Consider the following 25327-nt stretch of genomic DNA (forward strand, 5'->3'; position numbering starts at 1 on the left):
CCACACACACAGAGGGCCTTAATCTCGCAATAAACCCATCCCCAATGGCCCCACAATGCAATGGCACCACCCACAGCCCCAGCCAGCAAGAGCCAAAGGCCAACCAGCACACTCATGCTTACACTGTTAGACTCACTCACACACACACACACACACACACACACCTACTGAAGAAGACATGCCCTGGCCCCAAGCAGCTGAACATGCCAAGCCTTCCACTACCCGTGGGAATTGTGTTCTGTCAGTGTTGCCTGTGACTGTGCTTGTTTTGGCTGCCCTTCCATGCCAGGATAATGGCATGGAATAATCAGAAACGTGAGCACCACAACAGACTTCATTTGTACCTGCAGCTAGTAGTAGCTACAGTATATCCCAGAAATTATGTATTTTACTGGGGCCCTTTAGCTGAACTTTATTTACAGTCAGACGTGTAACACTTAGGCGGCGGTGTCTGTGATTGTTACACTAAGGGAAATATTTTGAGTAATGACTGACAGAGGAAGGACGGCTTGTGGATCGGGTCACCATCAGGGTCAAACTGAGAAAATGTTTCCATGAAAACATGGGGAAAATATGACCCATGTCCTAGTTCATTCTGACCAGTCAGCCAAAGCTTGGCTAGAAGTTTCGCTGCTGGTGTCTCAAGTGAATTCATTTTTGGACTGAAAGGACAGATCTATTCTGTGACCTTATCTACCAGTGAATGAACCACATGTTTTGTGTTGTAACTTGTTTTTGTATGATTGTGCATTTACACACTAGTGAAGCACTATTTTTAGTGTTGTTTGAGCTGGTTTAGTTTCCTGATCACCCTCTCAAGCTTCAGAGGATTATCAGCATATGAATATTGAGCGGCTTTTTGTGCAGTGCAGATGCTATCAATAGTCTGACATGATCCCAATACTTCCACATGCCCAATCCCCCTCCCCAATCATTTATGTTTCACTCATTCAAACATAATCTGCCCTTTAATCTTCTGTTTGATGGTTCTTTCCCCTAGATAACGCCTGTGGTCACACTATCCAAGGGCCGGACAGTGGGATCCTCTCGTCCCAGAACTACCCAGGCACCTACCCCAACAACTCCCTCTGTGAGTGGAGGATCAGCGTGCCCAAGGGCAACAGCATCACCATCAAATTTGCAGATCTCAGCATCGAGTCCCGGGACTGTGACTCCGACTACGTCCGGATACTGCAGGGCTCCGGTAGGGGCGAGCAAGGTGAGTGTTGGGATCTTTGGCATCAAATTCAGTGGCTTGGTTTGAAATGTGCGGTCCATTTATTTGTGAAAACCAGATGATTCTGGTGAAATTCTTGCTGTAGCCACTGCACTAAGGGGCTTTGGCTGGTCAGAAATGAAGGCCTTTGTTGTGTGGCTAAATAAGAATAAAAATAAGCACACCCTCTCATTTTATTTTTTGACATGTCAAGTTTTTGTCTGTGATGCGATTTGTGTAAGTGTTGATCTAAGTTGGAAATAATTGCTGGGAAATCATATTACTTGTGATTGTCTGTACATGAACAACTAAAGAGACTTCCACAGCTCCACTGTAGGCATAAGGGACTGGTACTAAAATGACTAATGTAACATTTATGAACATATATCAACGCAGGTTGATCAAGACCAGTTAAGGAATTGAATTTGAAATGATCATGCCTGTAGCCCGACTGTGCGCTGGCTTAACATTATTCCAGTCAAATAATAACCACTTTGAGAGTACAGCGGAAAGGAAAAGGCTGTTTGTCCTCATGTCACTCTCAGATCACATGACTGCTGTTCAGTGGCCCGAGCTAAACGCCACCAGTGCGCTGCTCATCATAAATCTTCTATTCTTTATTTTACCTCAGCAGTCATTTATTTGTTGATGATTGTTTTTAAATTCATATGCACCCTCTTTTGTGGCGTTCTGGTGGTGGATTAAAACAATGTTATCTAATAACTTGAGATTGTTCTAGAAGTTGCATATGCATAGCTACAGGTTTATAATAATCAGTTTAACTTTGTTCATTCCTCATGTAGCCTTATCTAGCACAAGCAGTAGGGTACATTTTAAACAGAGCTTGTGTTATCACTCTGCCTTCTTATAAGTAAACTACTGTAGCTCATAATTGGTCTCCTTCAATAAATGGCAGTAAAATTCTCTTGGTCAGTGGCAATGGAGAGTAAGTTGTCCCTACTTGTTTCCATGGAGCCAGGACCTCTGGCCAGGCATGTTGTTATGACACGTCGTAGTTGTCAACATTGTTTTAATGAAAATTCATTCCACAGCCAAGGACATGAAGGCCCTATCCGGTTTCCACAGGTTTCTATAATGAGTTTGAATTGGTTCTATTCGTATTAATGCTGTGATCGTGTACTTGGATGCTTGGTACGGTTGTCTGAACATGCACACATGTTCCTGGGATTTACAATTAATTTCTTTATTGGTTCATGTGCTTTCTACACTCAATTCTCTGTTCTCAACGTATTGTCCAGTTGCCTTCAGAAAAAACTGTACATTCATTCAGATAATAGATTTAGAGCTACGATTTTCCACATCCCTCAAAATGTGAGACCTGGATGTTGCAACCACACTGGCCTGGTTTTGAGCACCTGTATGACATTGTCCCTGCCTATCTAGCCCAGTAGTCAATGTCCCTAACTCTTAAATGAGTGAAATATTTCTGAATATGGATTTGAATGCTAGTTGGAAGTTCTATTCATGTCAAATTAAACAGTCAGTCATCAAGGAATCCTGTTTTCTGAGTTTATTTGATGAGTTTGTTTCATGGAAGCTCTGTGTTATAAACTCTCCATTGGTTCTGGCAAAATAATTCTAATTCTCCTTTCTGTCATCCCATGCTAATGTTTCGCTATTCTTCCTGAAATTACTGCATTCTTTATGTAACAATGTGAGTGCTCAATAACAGATTAATATCAAAATCAGTGTAGAGCTGCAACTAACTATTATTTTAATTGTCAGTTATTTTCTCGGTTATCTATTAGTTGTTTGGTCAATCAAATGTCAGAAAAATTGTGATATTTAGTTTACTGTCATAGATGGGTACATAAAGCTGGACATATTCAAATTTAAGAATCTGCCATCAAAGAATTGCGAGGTATTTTCCTTTAAAAAATGTCACAAACTGATTGACCTATTATTAAAACAGTTGATTAATTTCATAGTTGACAACCAATAGATTGCTGCAGCCCTATATGTATGTAGGAATTTTAAGAATATGAGCCTATTTCTATCTTTACATGTATTACGCTAGTATTACATACAAGTTGTTACTGTTTGTGATCTAGCGATGTTAGTCAGAGAGGGCTTTGAGGAGAGTTGTGGGTTCAAGTGCTCAGGCTGTGAGGCGTCAGCATGTGTCTGTCTGTGACGACCAGGGAGGTGAGGGAGGGCAGGACGGCTCCATGCGCCTCCTCATCAGTAAGTGCGAGTGCCTCCTCTGCCTGTCGGCTCTGAGTAAGTCTGAGCAGCCCTGTGGGGATGGTGGTGGGGGGAGGGCAGTTGGAGGTTGGACAGGGCAGTGGGAGTCCAGCTGCGGAATGAAGATGAGGCCCATGGGTTTGACAGCCAGGCCTGATGTGTCAGAGGATGTTGAAGACCTCGTGTGCTGGACCTCGTGTTGAAGACCTCGTGTGCTGGATGTTGAAGACCTCAGTGCCTGGCTGTCCAAAAATGTTGCATTTTGTAACGTCTGAAGGCTCATCCATGTGTAAGCATGGAACTATTGAGAAGCAGGAACTATGAGTCAAAGTGCAGTCTAGTGTTGGATTTACTTTGATATACCGTGCCGTACCACGATGCCAATACTAATACCAACACTAAACTGTTGACAAATACAGCTTTTATTAAGACCTCATCAAAACACTATTTTTTTTAAGTACTGATACAAACCAAATGGGGTATCATAGCATTTTTATAATCCACGTGTATAATGCAATACTAGTGCAGTCATTTTGCACTGGTATGGTAATCCTGCTCCTCTTATATTGCCATCATTGGTCGTAGTACCACTATTACTGCAGCAGAAAAGGTCTTATCTTTTCTGTTCATTGTGTGACGGTTACTTGAAATCTCGCGCTGCATCTGCCGCAATAACTAGCTTTCACTATAAGACTTGTTAGTGGCGGGCATGTTCGAAAAAAATTAGACCAGTCTATTTTTAAGCTATGCGAACGGATCGCTTCAGTTGGCACCTGGTGCAGTTTCCTTGTTAGAGAGGAACTCTGCCAGCCTCAAATCATGAAGAAGACTGAGCTTCTTCACTATGTGACGTGGCTTTGGCTAGGTATGTGAGGGCATCTTGGCACCTTTCCCTCTGGTTGAAACATCTCGGATTGCTTTGCTTTGTTGTGTAACCCTGTGGTTTCCCCTCTCCACCTATCTCCACTCTGAGGCCCCTGGGCTTTTCCGTTCACCTCTGTCAACTCGGGTGGGAGGGGGACTGATCATCCTGAGTCCGTGTTAGTCATCCTGTGTCAGTGCAGCGGATGGGTGAGCTAGACCACAGCCATTTTGAGCTGGAAGCGAGTACCTGCCACAAAGCTGGCTGGGAAAGAGGCTATCATGTTGCGAAGCCTGTCAAAAGACAACCTGGCAGGACACTCAAACAGACGCAAGCATAGGGGCTGCCCGAGACCGGTAGATGAGGGGGCTCACGAGTCTCGAGAAACGTGAGCGCCTCTTTCCCTTTTGTCTCCCGTGAAATGATTTACAGTGAAGTTCCTGTTTCAGACCAAAGGGGAAGCGTTTTCTTTCCTCTGTCATGTTTGAAAGGTAGGCAGGAAGAGCGGGTCAGGTGACAGGCTGTGGTTTGTCTTTATGACTCTAAACGATAAGCGGGCAGCCCTGGTGCCTGTGGGCCACATATGGCTCATATGAGCTTGACCCTGAGGAGAGGTGACTGAGCTCTATAGGATGGGGGTTTGGATGGAGGCTTGGACGGACTGACAGTGTCATCAGTCTGCTCTTAACCACCACTAGAGATCAAAGGGCCCTTCTCTGAATAGTTTGGATTCCTCACTGTAGCAGTCTTAAGTGCCGTTTTAAAAGCTGCATGAATATCTGTGTTGGCATCAGTTGTTCCTTTAATGGTTTGTTGTGAACGTCTAGATATCTATATACAGAGTTTGTCTTTCTGTCATTCTGAAGTGTTAAATCTGTCTTCTTCCAGTTCTTGCCCTAGTGTTGGGTCCATTTTGCGGTGACCTGAAATCGGCCCCCTCACTGCTGAAGTCCCTCCACGTGGAGGCTAGTGAGATCCGGGTGCAGTTCCGCAGTGGACAGCACATCTCAGGCCGAGGATTCCTGCTGTCCTACGCCACAGGGAACCGCAAAGGTGAGTGGGTTTCACTGGTCACTTGCTCTTTGCGTCCAAAACTGCCCAACACTCAAGACTGCATGAGTTACTCTAGCTCTCTGAGATTATGTCTTCTCAAGTAAGGTTTTGTGGTGTTACCCACGCCACAGTTCTCCATCACTCTCTTTGTCTTAATCTCTCTCTCCCTCTCTCTTCCTCTCTCTCTTCCTCTCTCTCTCCCTCTTTCTCTCTCCCTCTCTCTCTCCCTCTCTCCCTCTCTTGCTCTCTATTCTCTCTCTCTCTCCCTCTCTCTCTCTCTCTCTCCCTCTCGCTCTTCCTCTCTGCCCTGTGGATGGAATACATCAAGAGGGAGACGCCTTTTAGAGACACAACATTTGACTAGAGCATGACCCTTACACTGTTCCATCTCATAATAATAATTTGTATTTTGTATATTTTGTATATTCTTTATCTTCTACAGTCCTTATTGCTTAGTTGTGTTTTTTATATTATATACTTTTAATGACTTTTTCTGCTGTTATTGAATGTGTGTGTGTTGTCTGTATGCTACTGTGACCTATCTATCTATCTATCTATCTATCTATCTATCTATCAATCATTTTATATCCACGCACCTTTTCTTCCCATAGATTCCCTTCCGTTACTGGTAGCCCTGAAGTGACACACTTTTGTGTTTAATTTTAGACCCTGACATGTTTACCGCCATGCTAGTCATAGTAAAGGAAGAGGGGTCTTCATCCTGTTGTGGCCACCCTGTCCTGTTGTAGCACTGTCTTGTTGTTGCGCTGGGGTTGGCTTCCTGTGGCTGCCACATCTACAACTTCCAGCTCCCAGCCTTGCCATTTTTAGCCCTCATTGTCTGTCTCCTGTGTCTTTATCTACAGATCTGCTTACATGTCTGGACAAAGGCAACCATTTCTCAGACGCTAAGTACAGGTGAGCATCATGCATTGGAATGTTTTGTAACTTTAGACTGAATCCACATTTTGCCTTTGAGTGAACAGTAGCAAATCATGACCCAAAATCTCAGAAAATCCACCAGATTTTTAGACATATAACAAGGGGTTGTTTATGGAATTCAGTTAGTAAAGTAAGTAAAAAATATTTCTAAAGCACATTTACACAACTTACACTGACTAAAGTGCTGTACAGAGTGCAACTAAACAGATAAAAATATGTATACACATACATCTACACATTAACAAGGGGCAGAACAGAAATTTGAACAGTTGAATGGTGACCCCTCCCTGTAGTATAAATATAGTATTTTTGTTGTATGGCATCACTTTTTTCTTTCTGGATCAGATTTGAGTTTCACCACATACTTTATGTGCATTTTTACTCAGTGTAGCCATCTTTCTCCTACCTCTTGAATGGTGTCAGATGTCACATGTGTCCATTAAGCTATTGTGAAGCTGGGGATCTTTAAGTGGACAGATGCTCTGGACGCAGTCCCTCTCATTGTTGTCTCACCCTACAGCAAGTATTGTCCAGCTGGATGCAGAGCTGTGGATGGTGACGTGTCTGGGGACATCTCGCAGGGCTACAGACATGTAAGTCAAGGTCCACTCTAAACACCTCCACATTAACAAAAGGTATCAGATAAGGACAGAGGAGGGGGTTCCTTCAGACATGACGGAGAGTGAGTGTGTGTGTGTTTGGGGACAGACAGTGTGTGTGTGTATTCAGCGGTGCAAACAAGCCCCGTTGATATGAGTGATTATTTATGTCCCAGGTGTGTCTGTTGAGCACATGGCAGACGGCCCTCTGGGAGATGGAAAAGAGGAAGTGTGGCTTTTGTTTTGTTTATTGTACCACACCACTGGGCTGTCACAGAGAACAACAGTTGGTCCCCCTTGGGCAGGAGCTTCACTGGCTCACTGGAGACGCTTGTTTGTCCACGTTTTAGGAGCGGTGGTGCTAACTGCTGAGACTGTTGTGTCGATGCGTCTGACACCATTCTCTTTGTGTGTGTGTGTGTGTGTTTGTCTGGGTGTTTGCTTGCACATGAGTGCAAGTGTTTTGTTGTATGCTGAGGTAATGTGATGAAGATGCTGCAGTGTTAACAGTGTGTGTGTGTGTGTGTGTCAGTGTGTGTGTGTCATCTTAGCCTCGAGGCAGTGATGGAAGGGCAATACGTGCTGTTTTGCAGTAGGCTCATTGTTCTGTGAAGTCAGCCGCTAGTGGAGTGAGCTCAGGCTGCCAGTTGCTTTACGTAACTCCGCATACCTCAGCCTCAGCTCAACACGGCTTACATCAGAGGTGGGCCAGTTTAGTAGGCCCAGTCATGCTGTGTGTGTGTGTGTGTGTGTGTGTGTGTGTGTGTGTGTGTGTGTTTGAGGGAGAAGTTGGACCCGGGTCATATGCTCAGGCTTTGGGTGTTCAGAGCTTCTCCGTTGTGCAGTCACATATTTTTAAAGGTGCTGGAGTAATTTAGTGGTTGGAATAAACGCGAGTCATGTCTGCACCTACCTCCATTCATAGGCTGATTGGTATTGATTTAAACGTAATTGAATTTGTCTCAATAGCCATTGTTGGTCAATCAGCAGAGCGGATGGCTGCAAATTCATCAGAGCACATAAGAATGATCCCCAATCTCATCATGACATGTGCACCGCTTGCAGGTCAAAGGTTTGGATCTGTGCACTGGATAGCTGCTCCATCCCCCCCCTAGCTTTGCGAGGTCAAGCTCCCTCAGCATGCACCACTAGCTCGTTGGTCACATCGCCCTGCCTATGGGGCTGTGCTGAGACCTCAGCATTGCTGGACCCCCAGCAGGGCAGTGGGACCCCCTGCCAAACCTGGCCTGGGGTGCCCCACACAAGGGGCTTATTTCCCGGCCACTGGGGGAATGGGGTGGAGGCTGCCTCTCCAGGGTGTGATCACAACTATTGACTAATCCCTGTGTCTGTCACAGCTCCAGGCTTAGCAGGCACAGCAGGGACTCCAAAAACAATAGAGGACAGTGGGGAGGGGGGAATTGAGGTCCACACATCCACCATGGGGTCTTGTGAGAGGCTAGTTGGTATGTGCAGCATGTTGATATGTCAGAGGTCATGTAGACCGCCTGTCCATGGGTATTGTTCTTTCTAAAAGTCATTCTTGAGCATTCTGCTTGCATGGTCAAGCAGCTCTCGGTCATCTTGTGCAGTAAGGAGATGCACATGGCTAAGGTTAAAGCTTGCACTGTGAGGCATTCTATTATAGTCGCACAAAGCACTGTCATACGACAATTTCAGTCTTAACAAGCAGTAGCCACTGCTGACAATAGGGAGCTTTCACGCGCAGTTTTTTTTTCACTCTGGAATAAATAAGAGAGGCAGCGCTTAAAACCACTTGAGCTGCTAATTATGGTCTTTTTCATATTTGAAAGGGCATATGGTGAGCAGGTGCCTTGAACTCGGCGTCTGCCTCTGATCAGTGGTGTGTTTCTCAAAAGCACAGTTGCAACTTCCGTGGTAGCGTCACTGCCAAATCTGAGTTGACAGCTTTTGAGTCACACGTTACAGATATGTTAACGATACAGAAATATGGTGTTGACATTCAGTCATATTTCGGTCGCATTTTAGTAAGAGCTAACAAATATGTTCTTATTTTTTCATTTATCCAAAATGAAAAAACGTGATGTGACGATATGAAGCTTAAGTGTTTGTGCATGTGTAACTCAAATCTATGGACTCACATTTGCCAGTGACACTACCAAGGCAGTAGCAGCTCTGCTTTTGGGGTACGGACTCCAGGCAGTGAGTGTGCAGTGTGAGCTGCGGTTCCTGGGCCAGGTGGCCGAGGCCTCCAGGTTAATGAGGAAACAGGCTCTGAATGCTGAGTGGCTGCTCCTCCTGATAAGGCACAATGTGGCTTTGTGCGAGAGGGAGAGGGCCCATCATCCTCAGCGTGCCGGCCGCCATAGCACGGCCTGTCCCCCTCTCCCTCGGCCTGCCACCAAAGGCTGCTCATTATACCAGCTTGGCCTTTGGTGGAAGTCTGCTTCAGTGGGCGGCTTTTGCATTTTTAATGCCCCTCTCCTCCCCTCACAGTTGAAGGTAAAAAGGAACTGGATTACAATGGAGTAGCTCGGGAGAACTTTTTGGTTCCCTCTCTGCTATAATTTAAAGGGGTGTTTTCTCTGCACAGAGATTCAGGTTACAGCTTTCCTATGCGTTTCACAATGTTCATGGTTGCAGAATGAACTTCCTGTAAAGGTCACTGGGCGTTGCCTGTCCTCTCATCATTTCAGGAAATCGCTGGGTTTCCATTCACTTATCTTTTTAAGTGCCTTCTTGTTTTACCTGTCTCAGCTAAATGAGCCCCATGGAAGGTATGCCTGCTCACAAAGTGCTACTTACCCTGATTAGACTGAGGTAGGTGTGCTCTGCATTCCTCCTGTAGACCCAATGACTGTAATCATCACTCCAGGATGAAATGAACTTATTTAGAATCTAAATATACCCTGGCCCACTTCCACTCACACTGAGAGAAATGTATTTATCGCTGTTATTCTGTGATGGTGTTGTGTGGGAATGGGAATTAAATGATAATGTCGAACCGTTAATCTATTCCCTAGAGACCTAAGTGCCTCTCACATACATGCCCATTAGTGTGTCAGATAGAAGTAGCATGGAGTAGATAACACATTTGCATTCCCACTCAGTATTCTATCATGTACTAGTATGGCTGTTGTATGTTCCCACCTGACTCTATATTACATTTACATTTATTCACTAAATAAGCAGACTATTCAGATAGCTGAGTACTACAGACCTCTGCCTGATGTATAAAGCATGTTAACTACTTTGCTCTAGCTTATGAAGCAATCTTAACAGTTGGCAGTTGCTAGGGTAAAGTTAAATTGAGGAGACTATGATAAACTAGGTTGCGGTCATGTCTAACTGCACTCCCATTTAGACCTTATAAGGTGAATGTTTCCTTTGCTGGCTAGCTAGTGAGCCAGCATAGCACTATGGCAACCATCTACATACTTGTCTGTTTCATACTTCAACAAATTGGGTTGAGATGCCTGTGCTGAGATTGTTGAGAGATGGATGGAGCCTGCTGAGGTTTTGTTCAGGGCATCTCGCCCTTCTTAGGGATAGCATCTGTGAACCCACCACTACCAGAGGAACGGTGCTATGCTGCAAAACAACAATGTATTGATTTTGTGTGTGGCTTTATTTGTCCACCCAGGGTGCATCCTCAGCCGTAGACACAGCTCAGACATTATTTGGAAACAGAAGTCCTCAATCTGTCCGACAACCTGGGATCATTGTCACAAGATTGATGGGCTCTGCTGGTCATTGTGTCATGAGCCACTATGTTGATAAAGTGTGTGTGTGTCCGCTCCACTGCCCTCTGTCTTCTGGTGTCTGCGTTTGTGTTTATCAGTGTTGTTTTGTCTCCTTCTCTGTCCAGACATCGGTGCTCTGTAAAGCAGCCGTCCATGCTGGGGTCATCTCGAATGAACTCGGAGGGGACATCGTTGTGGAGGAGCAGAGTGGCAGGAGCCACTACCCAGCGGTCTGGGCCAACGGGATCCTGTCCCAAGAGTGAGTGGGCCCTGGTGGAGGTGCTGTGCTTCAGGGTAATGTGGGGCTTGTGAGAGCACAGCTCCCTGAGCCCTGGTGGAGGTGCTGTGCTTCAGGGTAATGTGGGGCTTGTGAGAGCACAGCTCCCTGAGCCAGCTCTTAGTAATAGCACGTTGCCATGGAGACGGGCATAGTAAAAGATTAACAGAAGTAGGTGTAGTTGTGAGGAGATCCAGATTCTAAATTCAATATGCTGAAATGGCAAATAAACAAACACATGGTGTAGCAAGCAGGGGGTCTGGGAATGATTTTGTCAAAATGTTTTTTTTATTGTGTCATGTCCGATGCGGAGCTTCACATTCCCCGTAAGCTCTGCTACAGTGTGGGGATTTTATCTGTTCCAGCTCCACCGCAGGTCTAATGAATCTCCACACCTGACCTTGGCTCATGTCCCACAGCATTGCTCGTTATCATTCTTACGCATGTCTGTGATGAATTGGCCTAATCCTCCCTTCGTGTCAGACACACACTGTCTGAGCAGCGGCTGTCTGAGCAGCGGCTGTCTGAGCAGCGGCTGTCTGAGCAGCGGCTATCTGAGCAGCGGCTATCTGAGCGATTTGTCAAAGCTCTTGCTCCACTCCACGGGCCATGGGAGCACAGCACATTAACCTGCAGGCACGATGCATTACTGGCCTACTAACTCAGCCAAAGGTTTAGCACATCAGTGGGTTTGGGGCCTGACGGAATTAACCAGGGGTCCATTGTGTCTTCAGCAGACAGGCAGTGGAGTTGTGTCTGAAAGCCCGCTGGGTGTTGGTTCAGAGAGAGAACGCTCATGGTCAGGCCACATGGTTTCCAATGTCCCAGATTCAACTTTCAAGTTTACTGTCAAATTTGTCCTAGTGACAATCAAAGCTGTAACAGTTTGAAATGAATGGTCCAGCTTTCTCAAATTACCTCGTATTGATTTGCCCCCTAGAATTATTGAGTCCTGGACATCAATCAGTCATTCCATAAATATCCTTAATGTCAGACCTGTTTGCAGTTGACAAATGGCACACTCATTTCATTACTTTCAACCCTTTGTGTTCCAAAACCCATCAACAAGCAAAGCCAGTTCATTGAGACCAACAGAGTTATATCTGAATCTCTGGAGCTCAGACATGTTTTCTATCCAATAGCAGTTCCAACAAAGCAGAGCTAACATCCTTGTTTTTTGTGCTTTTTCCACATCCAATCGCCAAAGGGAAGAAATACTGGTGCTGTCCAAACTTGATGTTACTCTTACAACCAAATGGCATTTAAACATGGGGTATGCATGCTATGTGATGCACACAGAACTGTGCTATTGGGCTGCTCTGTAAAGACAAGTTTCGCCTGCACTTCCTCATAGCTTGGCCAGTCAGCTGGCTGTGTGCAGTAAACCTTTAAGGGCTTTACGGTCACGGCTGGCCGCTACACTGCCCTCATCCACAGTCAAAATGACTGCACGCTGTCAAGCCAAAGCTGATTATATTGGTGAAGTAACAGTCCCCTGGGCCAGATCCAGCTTCATTGGAAAGTAAGGATCAATATCTTGTTAAATCACTTTTTTCAGACAAGCAGCTCTGCTGAGATATCAAATAAGTGAAAGCTTTGCCTTTCACACTGAGTTGATGTAGGTCTTGTGTTTTAATCAAAGAAAGATTATTCAGTCATTATTTAACATATTCAACTCACACCCAAAAAGACAGACTCTCCCACCACAATGTACACACACACATTTTATATACTTTATTTGATCCCACATTACAAGTCAAATTTAATTTAGGAATCAAATGTTCAAAGTTCTGAATGATCCAACACATAAATCACCACAGCACATTGTTATGGTTTTACACACACACACACACACACACACACACACACACACACACACACACACACACACACACACACACACACACACTATGGTTTTACACACATACACATGCCCTTTGGCTGTTTCATCTGTTAGAAGTAATGCAAAAGGAATCCCTGGCAGCCTGTGGAAATGACTGGTGTGTCAGTAATCGCAGGGAAAAGAGGCCATTTTCCATGAATACCCCTCTCTCAATTAACACCCTCAGACATCCGCAAATGAGTTGGCTTTATCCCTGCCATGCAGCAGCTTGTAAAAAAAACTATCCCGAATGAAGGTGCATGAAGGGGGCTCCGAGCACAAAGGTTAATTATCTGTGTGCAAAGCAGCTCCATGAAGGGGATCCGGGAGGTGAGGTCTGACATCAAGGGTGGGGGGTGGGGGGTTGGGTGTGTGTGTGTGTGTGTGTGTGTTCCCTTTGTGGTCCCGATGGGTGTTCCCCTGAGCAGGCAGCCCCTCAATTTATCACTGTAATGGTCCTCACACAGGCTCAAACAGCGCCCATTCTAATGGATATCTTCTTCTCTCTTTCAGCGGCTCTTTGTCTGAGAAACTCTTCACGTTCGTCACCAATGGTAAGATGTGTGTGGCTTTTGTTTGCTGTTGTTGTTACTCTGCTTTTAGAATCAGTGCCTCCCAGTCTAGCGTCTGCACATGCCCGTTCTATCATCACACCACCCATGAATTAATACACTCAACATGAAAGGGTGGCTCTTACCTGTCTGAGCCACTTCCTCTGGCAGGCAACCAGAGCCTCAGCAGCACACACAGCTGAGCCTGGGGAGGTGTTAAAAAAAGTGAAAGCTCACCTGTGTCGACTCGTGTGTGTGTGTGTGTGTGTGTGTGTGTGTGTGTGTGTTCGTGCGCGTGTGTGTGTGCACGTGGCTGGCTAGAGGCGTGGGGAACGTCTTATCTCTGCCGTGCTGCTGGTTTTCAGGTGGCAGTTTGTGTGTTGTGAAATCCCCCGGCTCTCCCAGGCCAGGGCTACCTGTGCAGACAGGCCTCTACTGAGGCTCCTCACCAGGTCCGCTCCCCCCAACCCAGCACTGTATCCACAACACGGCGTCCCTTCCAGCGGCGGCTAGCTGTGCGGCTAGCTGTGGCCTGTGGCCCTCTCTCCCCGCACTCTGCCCGTGCTGTGTGTCTGTTGGTCCAGTTTCCTGTTTTCATGCTCCTGGTCTTAATTGAGCTGCTCTAGATGAGCTGCGGGAGACCCTGCTTGTGTGGGTGTTGTGTTGTGCGGAGAGTGATTTACTGCTGGCTCACAGGAAGTCCTGTGACACACAGACCAAGCAGGCAAGTCCCCAAACCTGTTTCCTGACAAAGAAAGAAAAACAACAGGCCCTGTGTTGTTTGTGGAAGCCCAGCTTTTAGTAAGCCATGTGTCTTAATCCATCTCTTGTGTGGATGTTCTTCAGCCACGCATGACGGACAACTCTCCAGAGGAGAGGAATCAATGACCAATTCAAAGCCCAATTCAATTAAGCGGGGGCAGGGGTGGTTGACAAACTGAGTCATTACATGAGTCCCGGGCTCTCCCTCCTGGCCGCTGAGCGACCACTTCAATCGGCCAGTCTGCCCACCACTTCCGCCCGCCCGCCCGCAGCAGACGCACATGTCGGCGGGGCCTTTGCGGAGCTGTTTATTTGCTCTGCCAATCAGTGGCCAGCGGTTTTTGCGTTCCGACAGGATGTCCTCCCCACGCTCGCGAGCCCCACAAGGATGCAGCCGCAAGAAAGCGGCACGGAGGGTGAGTGTGTGTGAGTGTGTGTGTGTGTGTGTGTGTGTGAGTGTGTGAGTGTGAGTGTGAGTGTGTGAGTGTGTGAGTGTGTGAGTGTGTGTGTGTGTGTGTGTGTGTGTGTGAGTGTGTGAGTGTGAGAGTGTGAGAGTGTGAGAGTGTGAGTGTGAGAGTGTGAGAGTGTGAGAGTGTGAGAGTGTGTGAGTGTGTGAGTGTGTGAGTGTGTGAGTGTGTTCAAATTCTCCCCTTTTGCATCTCATCTCTGTGCTGTGCCGCCACATGTGAACCCAGTTATGTGTGCACATGCCTTCTTAAAAAGAGGTGCGCTCTTCCTGTTGAGTCAGTGTGAGTTATTACTTACACATGCATTTTATTGCACAGCCCGAACGCGCCGCTTAAGCCGCCGAGGCATCCGAGCCAGCACGCGCGCTTTTGATGCCCTGGAAATGAGCTTTCTGAATCTGACGCTCACGGCTTCATGTAAATAAAAGTCTGTGAGAAAAAGGGCCACACAGCCATTCGTGTCCCTTGTAGTGCGACCGTTTTAAAGTACTTCCTGCCCACAGCTGATAACACTTTTTACTTTATTGGCCCTTTAGAAGAACACTTGCAGCTGAGCGTCTTAATTTGCAGCTGTGTGCCCCCTCTCCATTTCTCCCCTGTGTTGTTGTCTTTCATCTGCTCCTCTCTCTCTCTCTCTCTCTCTCTCTCTCTCTCTCTCTCTCTCTCTCTCCTGTTTCTCTTTCACTCCTTCTTTACCTCCCCTTTGCCTTTGTTTCCCAAACTCTGTGTGGGACTCCGGGTCACTCTGTTTCACCTCCTCTCTCTCTCTCTCTCTCTCCAGACTGTAAGAAGAGGCAGGTGGTTCTGCAGCCGGTGGCGCTGAATGCCAGCTCTGGGCAGAGGAGTGGTGGTGTTGGGGACGGGCCGCCAGCTCACTGGTCCCCCAACGACACAGACCCTGCTGCCTCTAGTGCGCTGTGGACCCCTGACAGTAGCCACACTGGCCAACCGTGGCTACAGCTGGACCTGGGGGAGAAGAGGAGGATCACAGGTTAGAACATCCACTGGCACAAATGCACACAGACACATCCACTGGCACATATGCACACACACGCACACACAGACACACATATGCACACATATGCACACAAACACACACACATATGCACACATATGCACACACACACAGACACACATATGCACACACACACACACACACACACACACAGAGAGACACATCCACTGGCACATATGCACACAGACACACATATGCACACACACACACACAGAGACACATCCACTGGCACATATGCACACAGACACACATATGCACACACACACACATATGCACACACACACACAGAGACACATCCACTGGCACATATGCACACAAACACACACACACACAGACACACATATGCACACACACACACACACACAGACACAGACACCTCCACTGGCACACATATGCACACACACACACATATGCACACACACACACAGAGACACATCCACTGGCACATATGCACACAAACACACACACACACAGACACACATATGCACACACACACACACACACAGACACAGACACCTCCACTGGCACACAAACACACACAAACGCACAGACACACATTAAGGTGCATCTCAAAAAATGGAATATCATGGACCAGTCCATTGTCCTGGACAGAGCGAGAGATTAAAGGCTTAATTAGCTGATTAGAACTCCTCTCAGGTCAACATTCCTGTATCATAAATTCTTATAAATTCATAAAAAATGAGCCTTTCCATGATATTGAAATGTTTTGAGATGCACATAGGTTATATATGCATACACACACAGAAAGACATAGAAGCACACACACACCCAAGTATGCATGTATATAGCACAGGCAGGCATATCACAGACAGCAGTAGGGTCGAATTCCTCCTTTCACTGTGTGCTAATTGGTCAGCCAGCCGAGGCCTTTGTAGTTTGGCTTCCACGCTGTGGGATTGGCTGGGCCGGCGGCTGTGCTGTGTGTGTCTGTGTGCTGTGTGCTGTGTGCTGTGTGCTGTGTGTGTGTGTGTGTGTGTGTGCTGTGCTCCCTTCCCACTCGCGCCGCCAGCTCTGTCTCCCAGTCAGAGGTAATTAGGCAGACACGCTGGCAGGCCCAGGCAGGATGGGGACTGTGGAGGGTGGATGGACAAGAGAAGAGAAGAGAAGAGAAGAGAAGAGAAGAGAAGAGGGGCTGCAGCTCAGTGTGTGGCTGTCTGCACCGCTGGGTGCACATGCAGTTTGCATATGGCTTTTTCTCCAGGCAGACACGTTCAGTTGGGATAGTGATTTCATTAAAGTTGAATGTACTGCTAGCCCCCAATCCCTACACACACACACACACACACACACACACACACACTCTGATTGGATGGGGAGGGGGGATGAGTGCAGGCTGGGATCCAGAGGGGTGTTAAAGGGGGTAATTATCCTCACAAAGGGGCTTTCTCATGACCATCTCTGGAGGGTTTTTAATTCACAAACCCCGTACCACATGAGTCCCCCCACCCCCACCGCACCACCACTATATCTGGAGCCCTTGGACAGCTCCTAGTATTGGTTCAAAAAAGTATACAGAGACCCTCTATGTGTGTCTTCTGGGAACAAGACAAGGCGTGTGTTTTAAATTTAAACGCAGGCCGGACGCAGGGGTTTATTTTTAGTGGCCTGTGCGTTGTCTGGGAGCGTGGGCTACATCCTTGCCTGTTCAGGATGCGCCGGGCGACCCCAGCCTCTGCGACTGGCTGCCATTGTTGGAAACGCGCTGTGGAAAAGCTCTGGAGCAGCGGCGTGTTGCGCTGGAATGCAGCGATGGTGAAAAATAGAGGCCTGTTGTCACGGGACGATGGGTTGTGTAACATGAGGAGGCTCAAACGAGATGAAGAATGCATCTCTTCATGGGCACATGCATCACACTCTACAATGACACACACACACACACACTATCTACTCATTGTATAAGTCATTCTAAGTGAACATGAGAAAATGACAATAAATCATTTGCTTTTAACGGACTGGAAGTTTGTGTAGCCCTTAATGACCTGATGACTTGAGTCTGTCTGTTGTTTGTGTTGTATCAGGCCATGGTAGAATGAGCGTTTGTACAAGATGGGAGCACTTAGCACTGTAGCAATAGCAATTGTGATGCATGTGGTGGACAGCCATTGTTCTCACCCATGGAGTTTCCCTTTAAATCCACGGTGAGTCCACTTAGCTGGTTGTTGCTGAAAGCCTGTGTGTCAGTGTGTGTGTGTGTGTGTCTGTGTCTGTGTGTGTGTGTGTGTGTGTGTGTGTCTGTGTGTGTGTGTGTGTGTCTGTGTGTGAGAGAAGACTGGCCCCACTGGTAAGCCTACAGCCCTGAGCAGGCCGCCTCTCTGGCACTATCATATCTCCATATGAGCGGTTCGGGGGATAATGATGGGATTCGGGGGCCGCCGCGCTGTCGCCCGGCTCGTACTGGAGCTGGCGCTCCGCCAGGGACGCCGCCGCCACAGACGCTCACCGCGGCGCGACAAGAGCAGACTCTCAGCCCGCCCAGCGCCTCAGTGCACTCCCAAGCACACATTGTTTGGAGTTGGGAGCCAGAGGGAAGGAGGGAAGAGCGCCGCAGCGCAGCGTAGCGTAGCGCAGTGTAGCGTAGCGCAGTGTAGCGTAGCGCAGTGTAGCGTAGCGCAGTGTAGCGTAGCGCAGTGTAGCGTAGCGCAGTGTAGCGTAGCGTAGCGCTATGTGAGAAGTGCTGAGCAGGTAGAACAGGAGGAAGCCGTGTGTGTGGTGTGGTGTGTGGCGTGTGGTGTGGAAGTTGCTAAGGGGGGGGACTCACACTTTCTCGTTCTGCAGGAATCCTAACGGCAGGTTCCCCCTCCGCCGACCACTATGTGAGAAGCTACAAGGTGGAGTACAAGGAGAGGAACCGCTGGAAGGCGTACACGCAGAACAGCAGCTCTGAGCCCACGGTGAGTCTCTGTGGATGTCTCCATGGACACCGCAGCTATGGAAACAGACATGTGGCAATACAGTGAACCATATTGAATCTGGTCAGGGGATTTGATGGGCAAATATGGACAGTGGCATTGGTCAGTGCTTGCGCACCTTCTAAACCGGAGCTATTGACCTGAGCTGACTCATCTCTCTGCCATCAGGTGTTGGAGGGGAACGTGGACAGCCACCAGCAGACGCGGAGCACCCTCCAGCCATCCATCGTGGCACGCCACGTGCGCCTGCTGCCCCAGGCCTGGAACCAGCGCGTGGCCATGAGGGTGGAGCTGCTGGGATGCCCATATGTGAAGAGCCCTCCTGCTGGTCAGAACCCCTCACACTCACACTCACACTCACACTCACACTCACACACACACACACACGCACACACACACACACTATCACATGTCATACTCACATTGACATACAGTAGACTAGTAGAGTAGTATTTGAATTGTAGTATTAAGGTTCATTTGTAATAATATGTATGGGATGCTGTGTGTAGTTATAATTATCTATACAGTAGTGATAACATTATGGGCTGGTTTCCTGTACTTGGATTTAGTCTAGTCCGAGACTATAAACCTTTCTTATTGGAAATCTCCATTTACTGTTCTTTTTAGTCCAAGACTTGGCTTTAAGCGTAATCCAGACATGATGATGTCTGATGATAAATGTATTGAACACAGTGCTTCATGTGTTGATGGGAGGTTCCGGATTCTTGGTGTATTTACAGTGACGGTCATCGTGTCGGAGAACACAGTGAACTCATCCTCTCAGGTCACCCTGGAGACGCTGGACACCAAACCCAAACCTGCAGGGGAAGAAGACCGCAACACTGAACATCAGCCCATCGACACCTCTCCTCTGATCGACCTTGGTACGGTCCAAACCTGCACTCCACACTACCTGCACCGGCCACCATATTTGATGAACGAGCCACATCTGACACGGCCTCTCCTTCTTTCCTCTCCTTCTTTCCTCTCCATCCGTCTTCTTTTTCTTCTCCTTCTATCACTCTCTCTCTCTCTCTCTCTCTCTCTCTCCTCCTTCCCGTTCCTCTCCTCCTCCCTCCGTCCGGTCTTTAGTGCGGTTGGTGATCATCATCGTGGCGGTAGCCGTGCTGGTCCTGATGCTGCCGCTGTGTGTCTGTGTGTACAAGGCCCTGCACAAGTAAGCTTCTCTCTGTTCTCTCCTTCTGCCTTGAGCTGACACTAAGCGGCACGTGGAACGCTGAACCTGGCGTTGAACCCAGGGCAGTCATGTGTGAGCGCCCGCCCCCACCCAGCCCGTGAGTGACAGGCGGCTGATCCAGGGCTGGCCTCGTGGGGCTCGGCCGAGGGTTATCTGCGCTCATTTCCTGCCTGTCTGAGCACGGCTCTTATCAGGCCCAGCAAACACATCACCCTGCAGGTGGAGGAAGAGCAGCCCAGAGGAGGGATGTAGGGTGGGGGGGGGGGAGTCGGAGATAGCTGAGAGAGAGAGAGAGAGAGAGAGAGAGAGAGATAGAGAGAGAGAGAGTGTAGAAAAAGAGTGGGCATTGGAACGGTGAGGAGGAAGAGGAGGTAAAGAGGGAAAGTCACCATGTATGGCTGCCTGATTTTTCTTGTCCGTGTGCTGGTTGCAGATAAGGAGTCGCTCCAAATCCCAGCTCACACTGGTGTCTACCAATGGTAGCTGCAGGGTGTGTGTGTGTGTGTGTATCCACCCGTGTGTGTGTGTGTGTGTGTGTGTGTAAATATATGCGTTTGTGCCCATCGATGCTCATTTATGAAAGATCTGGAGGGTCATAGGTTATTAGCAGGGGATGTTCCAGCAGCAGCATGAATGGCCCAATAGAGGAGAAAAGTGAGTAAAATAGAGAGAAGGAGTGGGTGGCATGGGGGGGGGGGGGAGGAGGGGAGAAGAGGAGAGGGGGTTTGTATGGAGGAACAATGGCCCTGGTGAAGTCCCCACAGGGCCCTGAGTCTGGGCTTTTAGCTCTGCTCACTGTTCTGCCTCTCTCACTCACAGGAGGAAGAGCAAGGAGAGTGGCTATGGATCCTCTGAAGCACAACATACAGGTGGGTAACAAGTACCATGTTAGTGTTTGACCCAGTGATAGTCACAATTATAGTGCATGGCATTGTTGGCTTTGGGTTATTTGGTTTGGAAAATAGCTAGAATTACATAAAGACATGCCACAGCTTTGCTAGTGTGTGCTGTGCGTGTGTTGATATTCTATGTGAAGATTGTGTTTCTGGCTGGAAATACATTACCATTACCGCCTCCTCCTCCTCCTCCTCCTCCTGTCCTCTGTGTGTTGTTGTGAGTGCCAGTGGTGGGGCTGATTGATCTGTGAGAACATGCTGTGGAGAGACTGAGGCGTTCAGGCAGAGACTTGTCTCTGAGACAGACACGCTTCAGCAAGCACATCAGGCCTTTTCCAACAGTCTCTGTCAGGACACGCACACACACACACACACACACACACACACAACACAGAGAGAGAGAGAGCTGTCATGATTGCAACATTGTTTTGAAATCGGTTGTAGATTCTATTTTAGTCTTAAATGGCTTTCTGTTACAACTGTTGTCAATGAAAACTATTAATGTTAAACAATGTATGTTGTCAGTGTGAATTGTATTAATGTTCTGTTTAATGTTTTTCCTGGTATCACAGTACCGCTGTAGACGTGTGTGTGTGTGTGTGTGTGTGTGTGTGTGTGTGTGTGTGTGTGTGTGTGTGTGTGTGTGTGTGTGTGTGTGTGTGTGTGTGTGTGTGTGTGTGTGTGTCTCAGTCAGAGCTGAGGGAAGGGAGGCGAAGCGCTAGTCATGAGTTAGCCGGCTCTGGTTCACCCTCCTGGTGTGTGTGTGTGTGTGTGTGCCGGCTCTGGTTCACCCTCCTGGTGTGTGTGTGTGCCGGCTCTGGTTCACCCTACTGCTGTGTGTGTGTGTGTGCCGGCTCTGGTTCACCCTACTGCTGTGTGTGTGTGTGTGTGTGCCGGCTCTGGTTCACCCTACTGCTGTGTGTGTGTGTGTGTGTGTGTGTGCCGGCTCTGGTTCACCCTCCTGCTGTGTGTGTGTGTGCTGTGCGCAGGCTGCTGGAAGCAGATCAAGCAGCCGTTTGCACGGCACCAGTCCACTGAGTTCACCATCAGCTACAGTTCGGAGAAGGAGCCCATCCAGAAGCTGGACCTGGTCACCAGCGCCATGGCAGGTAAGCCTGGCCCAGAGCCGGCCCAGACGCGGCCCAGACTCACCCGGCACTCAACCGTCTTCTGCCCATCTGTGGCTGCCAGCCAGCTTCCATTGGCCAGATCAGAACAGAATGGGCTTGGACTAGATACTCTCTCTGTTAAAAATACATCTGTTGGCGGATGCTATTTTAAAGCCATCGATCCCACCACAGCAGTATAGTTACGTTACATTACATTACATTACATTACATTACATTACATTTGCCTGACGCATTTTTGACCAAAGCGACTAACAACATGGTGAACAGTTTAAGTTTTAAAGCAATTCTCTCAACAATTTTAGGACAATTTAAAAACGGTAGAGTACAGTAAGAATAAGTGCATCAGTGAGTGTCAGTTCAAGACAGGTGGTAAGTGCTAGGATCAGCAAGACTATGTTAGCATGACTATAAGCAAGCTAGTTAGCATGACTATGAGCAAGCAGTGGAGTCACACCATTACTCACAGAAAGGAGGAAGCTACTTGAGTGTGTGTGAAAGATGAATGGCTCAGTCATCCTCACAGGACACAGTGTTCCATCATGCCCAGCCTAGTCCATGGCCTTGACACCTCCATGTCACAACTTCAGATTAATCTCTGCTTGTTATGAAATAAAAAAATAAATAAAAAAAATAGTCTCAGCATATTATTATCCTGAATATGTGCACTGCTAGCCTTTCATTGTGTCTGACGCATGCAAAATGTTGTCATATCACATTAAAACCTGGACTCCATTGGTCGCTCCTATCTTGTTTAGTGTGCTTGATGACCACAACATTCCTACGCATCTTAAACCCGATGTTCAGTATGTGGCTCATTCTTCTTACGGAACCTAGAATGTTAGATTAGCAAAACAAGCGCATTGTACTAAGATATATGCCTGATCACGAAGCTGTACAGCCCATCTGGTATTTATAAAAAGCTGAGATGGCCACCGAAACCCTGTAAGTAGCAATCTGCCATATTAATCACAGGACCATTCTCACCTGTCTGGACAAAATCATTGATAATCATGACATGAGAATGTTCAGTCCACTCATTGCAAATGAATACTTAACATTTTGTTTCAGAATGAGTCATCCATGAATGTCATGCAAAAACGTTGGTCTGTTCTCTGTAGTGGGTGGTTTTGCATGTTGGTTAACTGGACAGTAGTAGTCATAGTAGATCTGGGCTCTTTGCCTTATTAAGTAGCAAGTGATGCCAATCACACTGTGCCAGTAAATTAGAGCCCTAGACTGTTTGTGAGCTGTGGTGCGTCTGATGCTGCCTAGATGAAGGGCTCTCCAGGGTTGTTTGATGGTGGAGAGGCAGTAGACTGCAATGGCTTCAGGCTGCAGACTCGGCCTCCACCATTCCAAACGCCTCCACCCTTCGTCTGATCAGCTGGCCCCGAAGGCAGCACAGTTGTCTGTGATTGATGCCCTCTATTACAGGCCTCCCACATTAGTGCCATTAGAGATCAGGACCACAGACTAAACAACTAAAACTAAACAAATAATCTGAGGCAAAACCTCATCTTTTAATGATTTCCCTTGTCTTCTGCTGGTTAAGAACATAAGTGTAGGAAACCAATAGTTTATAAATATGGGGAGGAAGTTTGCGTCTTTTGACTGGTGTCTTGAGCTCTCTGTTCCGCCCATTCTGCCCCTGCAGCGGAGTATCAGCAGCCCCTGATGATCGGCACGGGCACCGTCAGCAGGAAAGGCTCCACCTTCAGGCCCATGGACACAGACGCCAAAGAAGACGGCAGTGACGGGCCCTCGCACTACGACTTCCTGAAGACCGCCAACCAGTACGCCCTCCCCCTGACCAATCAGGAGCCGGAGTACGCCACGCCAATCATCGAGAGACACGCCTTCCGCAAGGAGGCCTTTGTGCCTGACCCCAGCTACAGTGTGCCGGGGGCGGTGCTCAGCAACACCCCGTCCTTCAAGGCCACGGAGAACGGGGTGTGCCGCAACAAGGGCGGGGCAGCTCACGTGGGGGGCTACCAGACCCCCCAGGCCAAAGTGGACCGGCCCAACCACTCGGAGGGGGTCTACGACAGCCCCAAAGTCCGGCGGCCCGCGGCGCTCTGTGCGGCGGCCATCTCGAACTACCAGAGGCCACAGGCCAAGGCCTCAGTGCTGGAGTGCTACTCCACCCCACGCGACTGTGTCCGACTGGGGCCGCCCTCCCCGCACCGGCCCGACCCCGAAGGCAGCTCGGACCCCCCCACGCAGAGCGGAACCTAACTGTGACCTCCCTGTGGACTGCTTTCACACTGACCTCAGCAAAGCCCTCCTACTAAGTTATTTACCATTTTTCTGTTGTTGACATTGTTGTTTTTGGGGTGAGGTGCTCTGATAGTTTGAATATGTTCTTGCCCCATCTTGGGACTCTAAGGACTGGCCTCTTGGATGCCTTGCAGGTTTTTCAAATCTGTCATGACATCTGAAATTCTGTATATAAGTTTTATTCCTTCAGACTAAAGGTTGAACATCTCAAATGTTTTTTGAATGTTTTATATCTCTGTATGGGGCATGGTGACATTTATTTAATGCTTACTTTCAGGAGCAGAGGAAATTGTCTTAATATTTGTTGTGATCTTACACTAAGATGTCCAAAAGCGTTCCCTTCTTCTCAAGAGAAACTGTGACTTTGTGTCTGTTTGTGGCTGTTGTATTTTTTTTTCTCCCAGCCTGTTTAGAATGTGACCAGTCATCACCCTGATCTACGGGTGTAAAAATATCTGCATCACTCAGGAGCAAGGCTGGAGGGCTGTACCCTAGCCGGGTCAGAAGGTGTGTGTGTGTGTGTGTGTGTGTGTGTGTGTGTGTGTGTGTGTGTGTGTGTCGCTTTGTGAGCTGGTTGATTTGTGAGTCCTGAGCGAGCTTTGCTGGGGGCAGATTTATGTGGTGCTGTGGTCTTTTAACAGAGCACGCACATGTAGCCAGTGCTCTTGTTTTGAGGAAGACTTATGAGCGTCCCTCCCCTTGTGCAGACACACACACTGAGGTCGCTCTGACAAAAGTGTGTTTGTGTGTGTTTGTAGGATCATCACTCCTCTGCCTCAATGCCAGTTTTGTCAGGCATCATTAGGCAGTTCCAGAGCTGCACGCAATGACTGAGTGTGTCTGTATTTGTGTGTGTGTGTGTGGTCAAAGGAAATGTGCCTACAATGGGTCAGCTAGACCACACACACACACACACACATACTTAACCCAGTTTGTTCTTCTGGTTTATTCAGTATGTGCTTTATTTGTAATGTGTGAATTGAACTAAGCCATGATGAATGGCTCTTCACAAGGAGTTTGATCTCAAAAAAGAAATGCTGTCCTGTTATGTTTTTACACACCTGTCAACCTGGTGAAGCTGCTTTTGTGTGTGTGTCTGGGTTGAGCAAGAAGACCGAGGTGAACTTGTGTGTGTGTGTGTGTGTGTGTGTGTGTGTGTGTGTGTGTGTGTGTGAAGAACAGGCTTTGGGATGACTTTATGGCTTAATTTCTGTGAAATGCTGGGAGAAATGTGATGAGGGTCATAAAAGAGTCAACTACTTCCATGTAGAGCGTTCTTTCTTTCTTTCTTTCTTTCTGTCCTCTGGCTGGTGCGGGCAGTGCTCTGCTCTTGACACACT

At 47.8% G+C, this 25327-nt stretch overlaps 1 protein-coding gene across 1 annotated transcript in view; it reads left to right on the plus strand.

The window, feature by feature from the left end:
* dcbld1 (discoidin, CUB and LCCL domain containing 1) overlaps positions 1-25252 on the plus strand; it is a 27346-nt gene extending 2094 nt beyond the window's left edge. Inside the window, exons 2-15 of the mRNA XM_048251217.1 lie at positions 1001-1219; positions 5172-5336; positions 6203-6254; positions 6799-6871; positions 10728-10861; positions 13275-13315; positions 15323-15532; positions 18353-18468; positions 18655-18814; positions 19227-19370; positions 19579-19663; positions 20504-20553; positions 21570-21689; positions 23365-25252. Of these exons, the coding sequence (XP_048107174.1) occupies positions 1001-1219; positions 5172-5336; positions 6203-6254; positions 6799-6871; positions 10728-10861; positions 13275-13315; positions 15323-15532; positions 18353-18468; positions 18655-18814; positions 19227-19370; positions 19579-19663; positions 20504-20553; positions 21570-21689; positions 23365-23945 (2150 nt within the window). The 3' untranslated portion in view covers positions 23946-25252. The remainder of the gene's footprint in view (positions 1-1000; positions 1220-5171; positions 5337-6202; positions 6255-6798; positions 6872-10727; positions 10862-13274; positions 13316-15322; positions 15533-18352; positions 18469-18654; positions 18815-19226; positions 19371-19578; positions 19664-20503; positions 20554-21569; positions 21690-23364) is intronic.
* Positions 25253-25327: the final 75 nt, after the last annotated feature.

Source organism: Alosa alosa, chromosome 8 (genome assembly GCF_017589495.1).
Source record: "Alosa alosa isolate M-15738 ecotype Scorff River chromosome 8, AALO_Geno_1.1, whole genome shotgun sequence".
NCBI classification, from domain to species: domain Eukaryota; kingdom Metazoa; phylum Chordata; class Actinopteri; order Clupeiformes; family Clupeidae; genus Alosa; species Alosa alosa.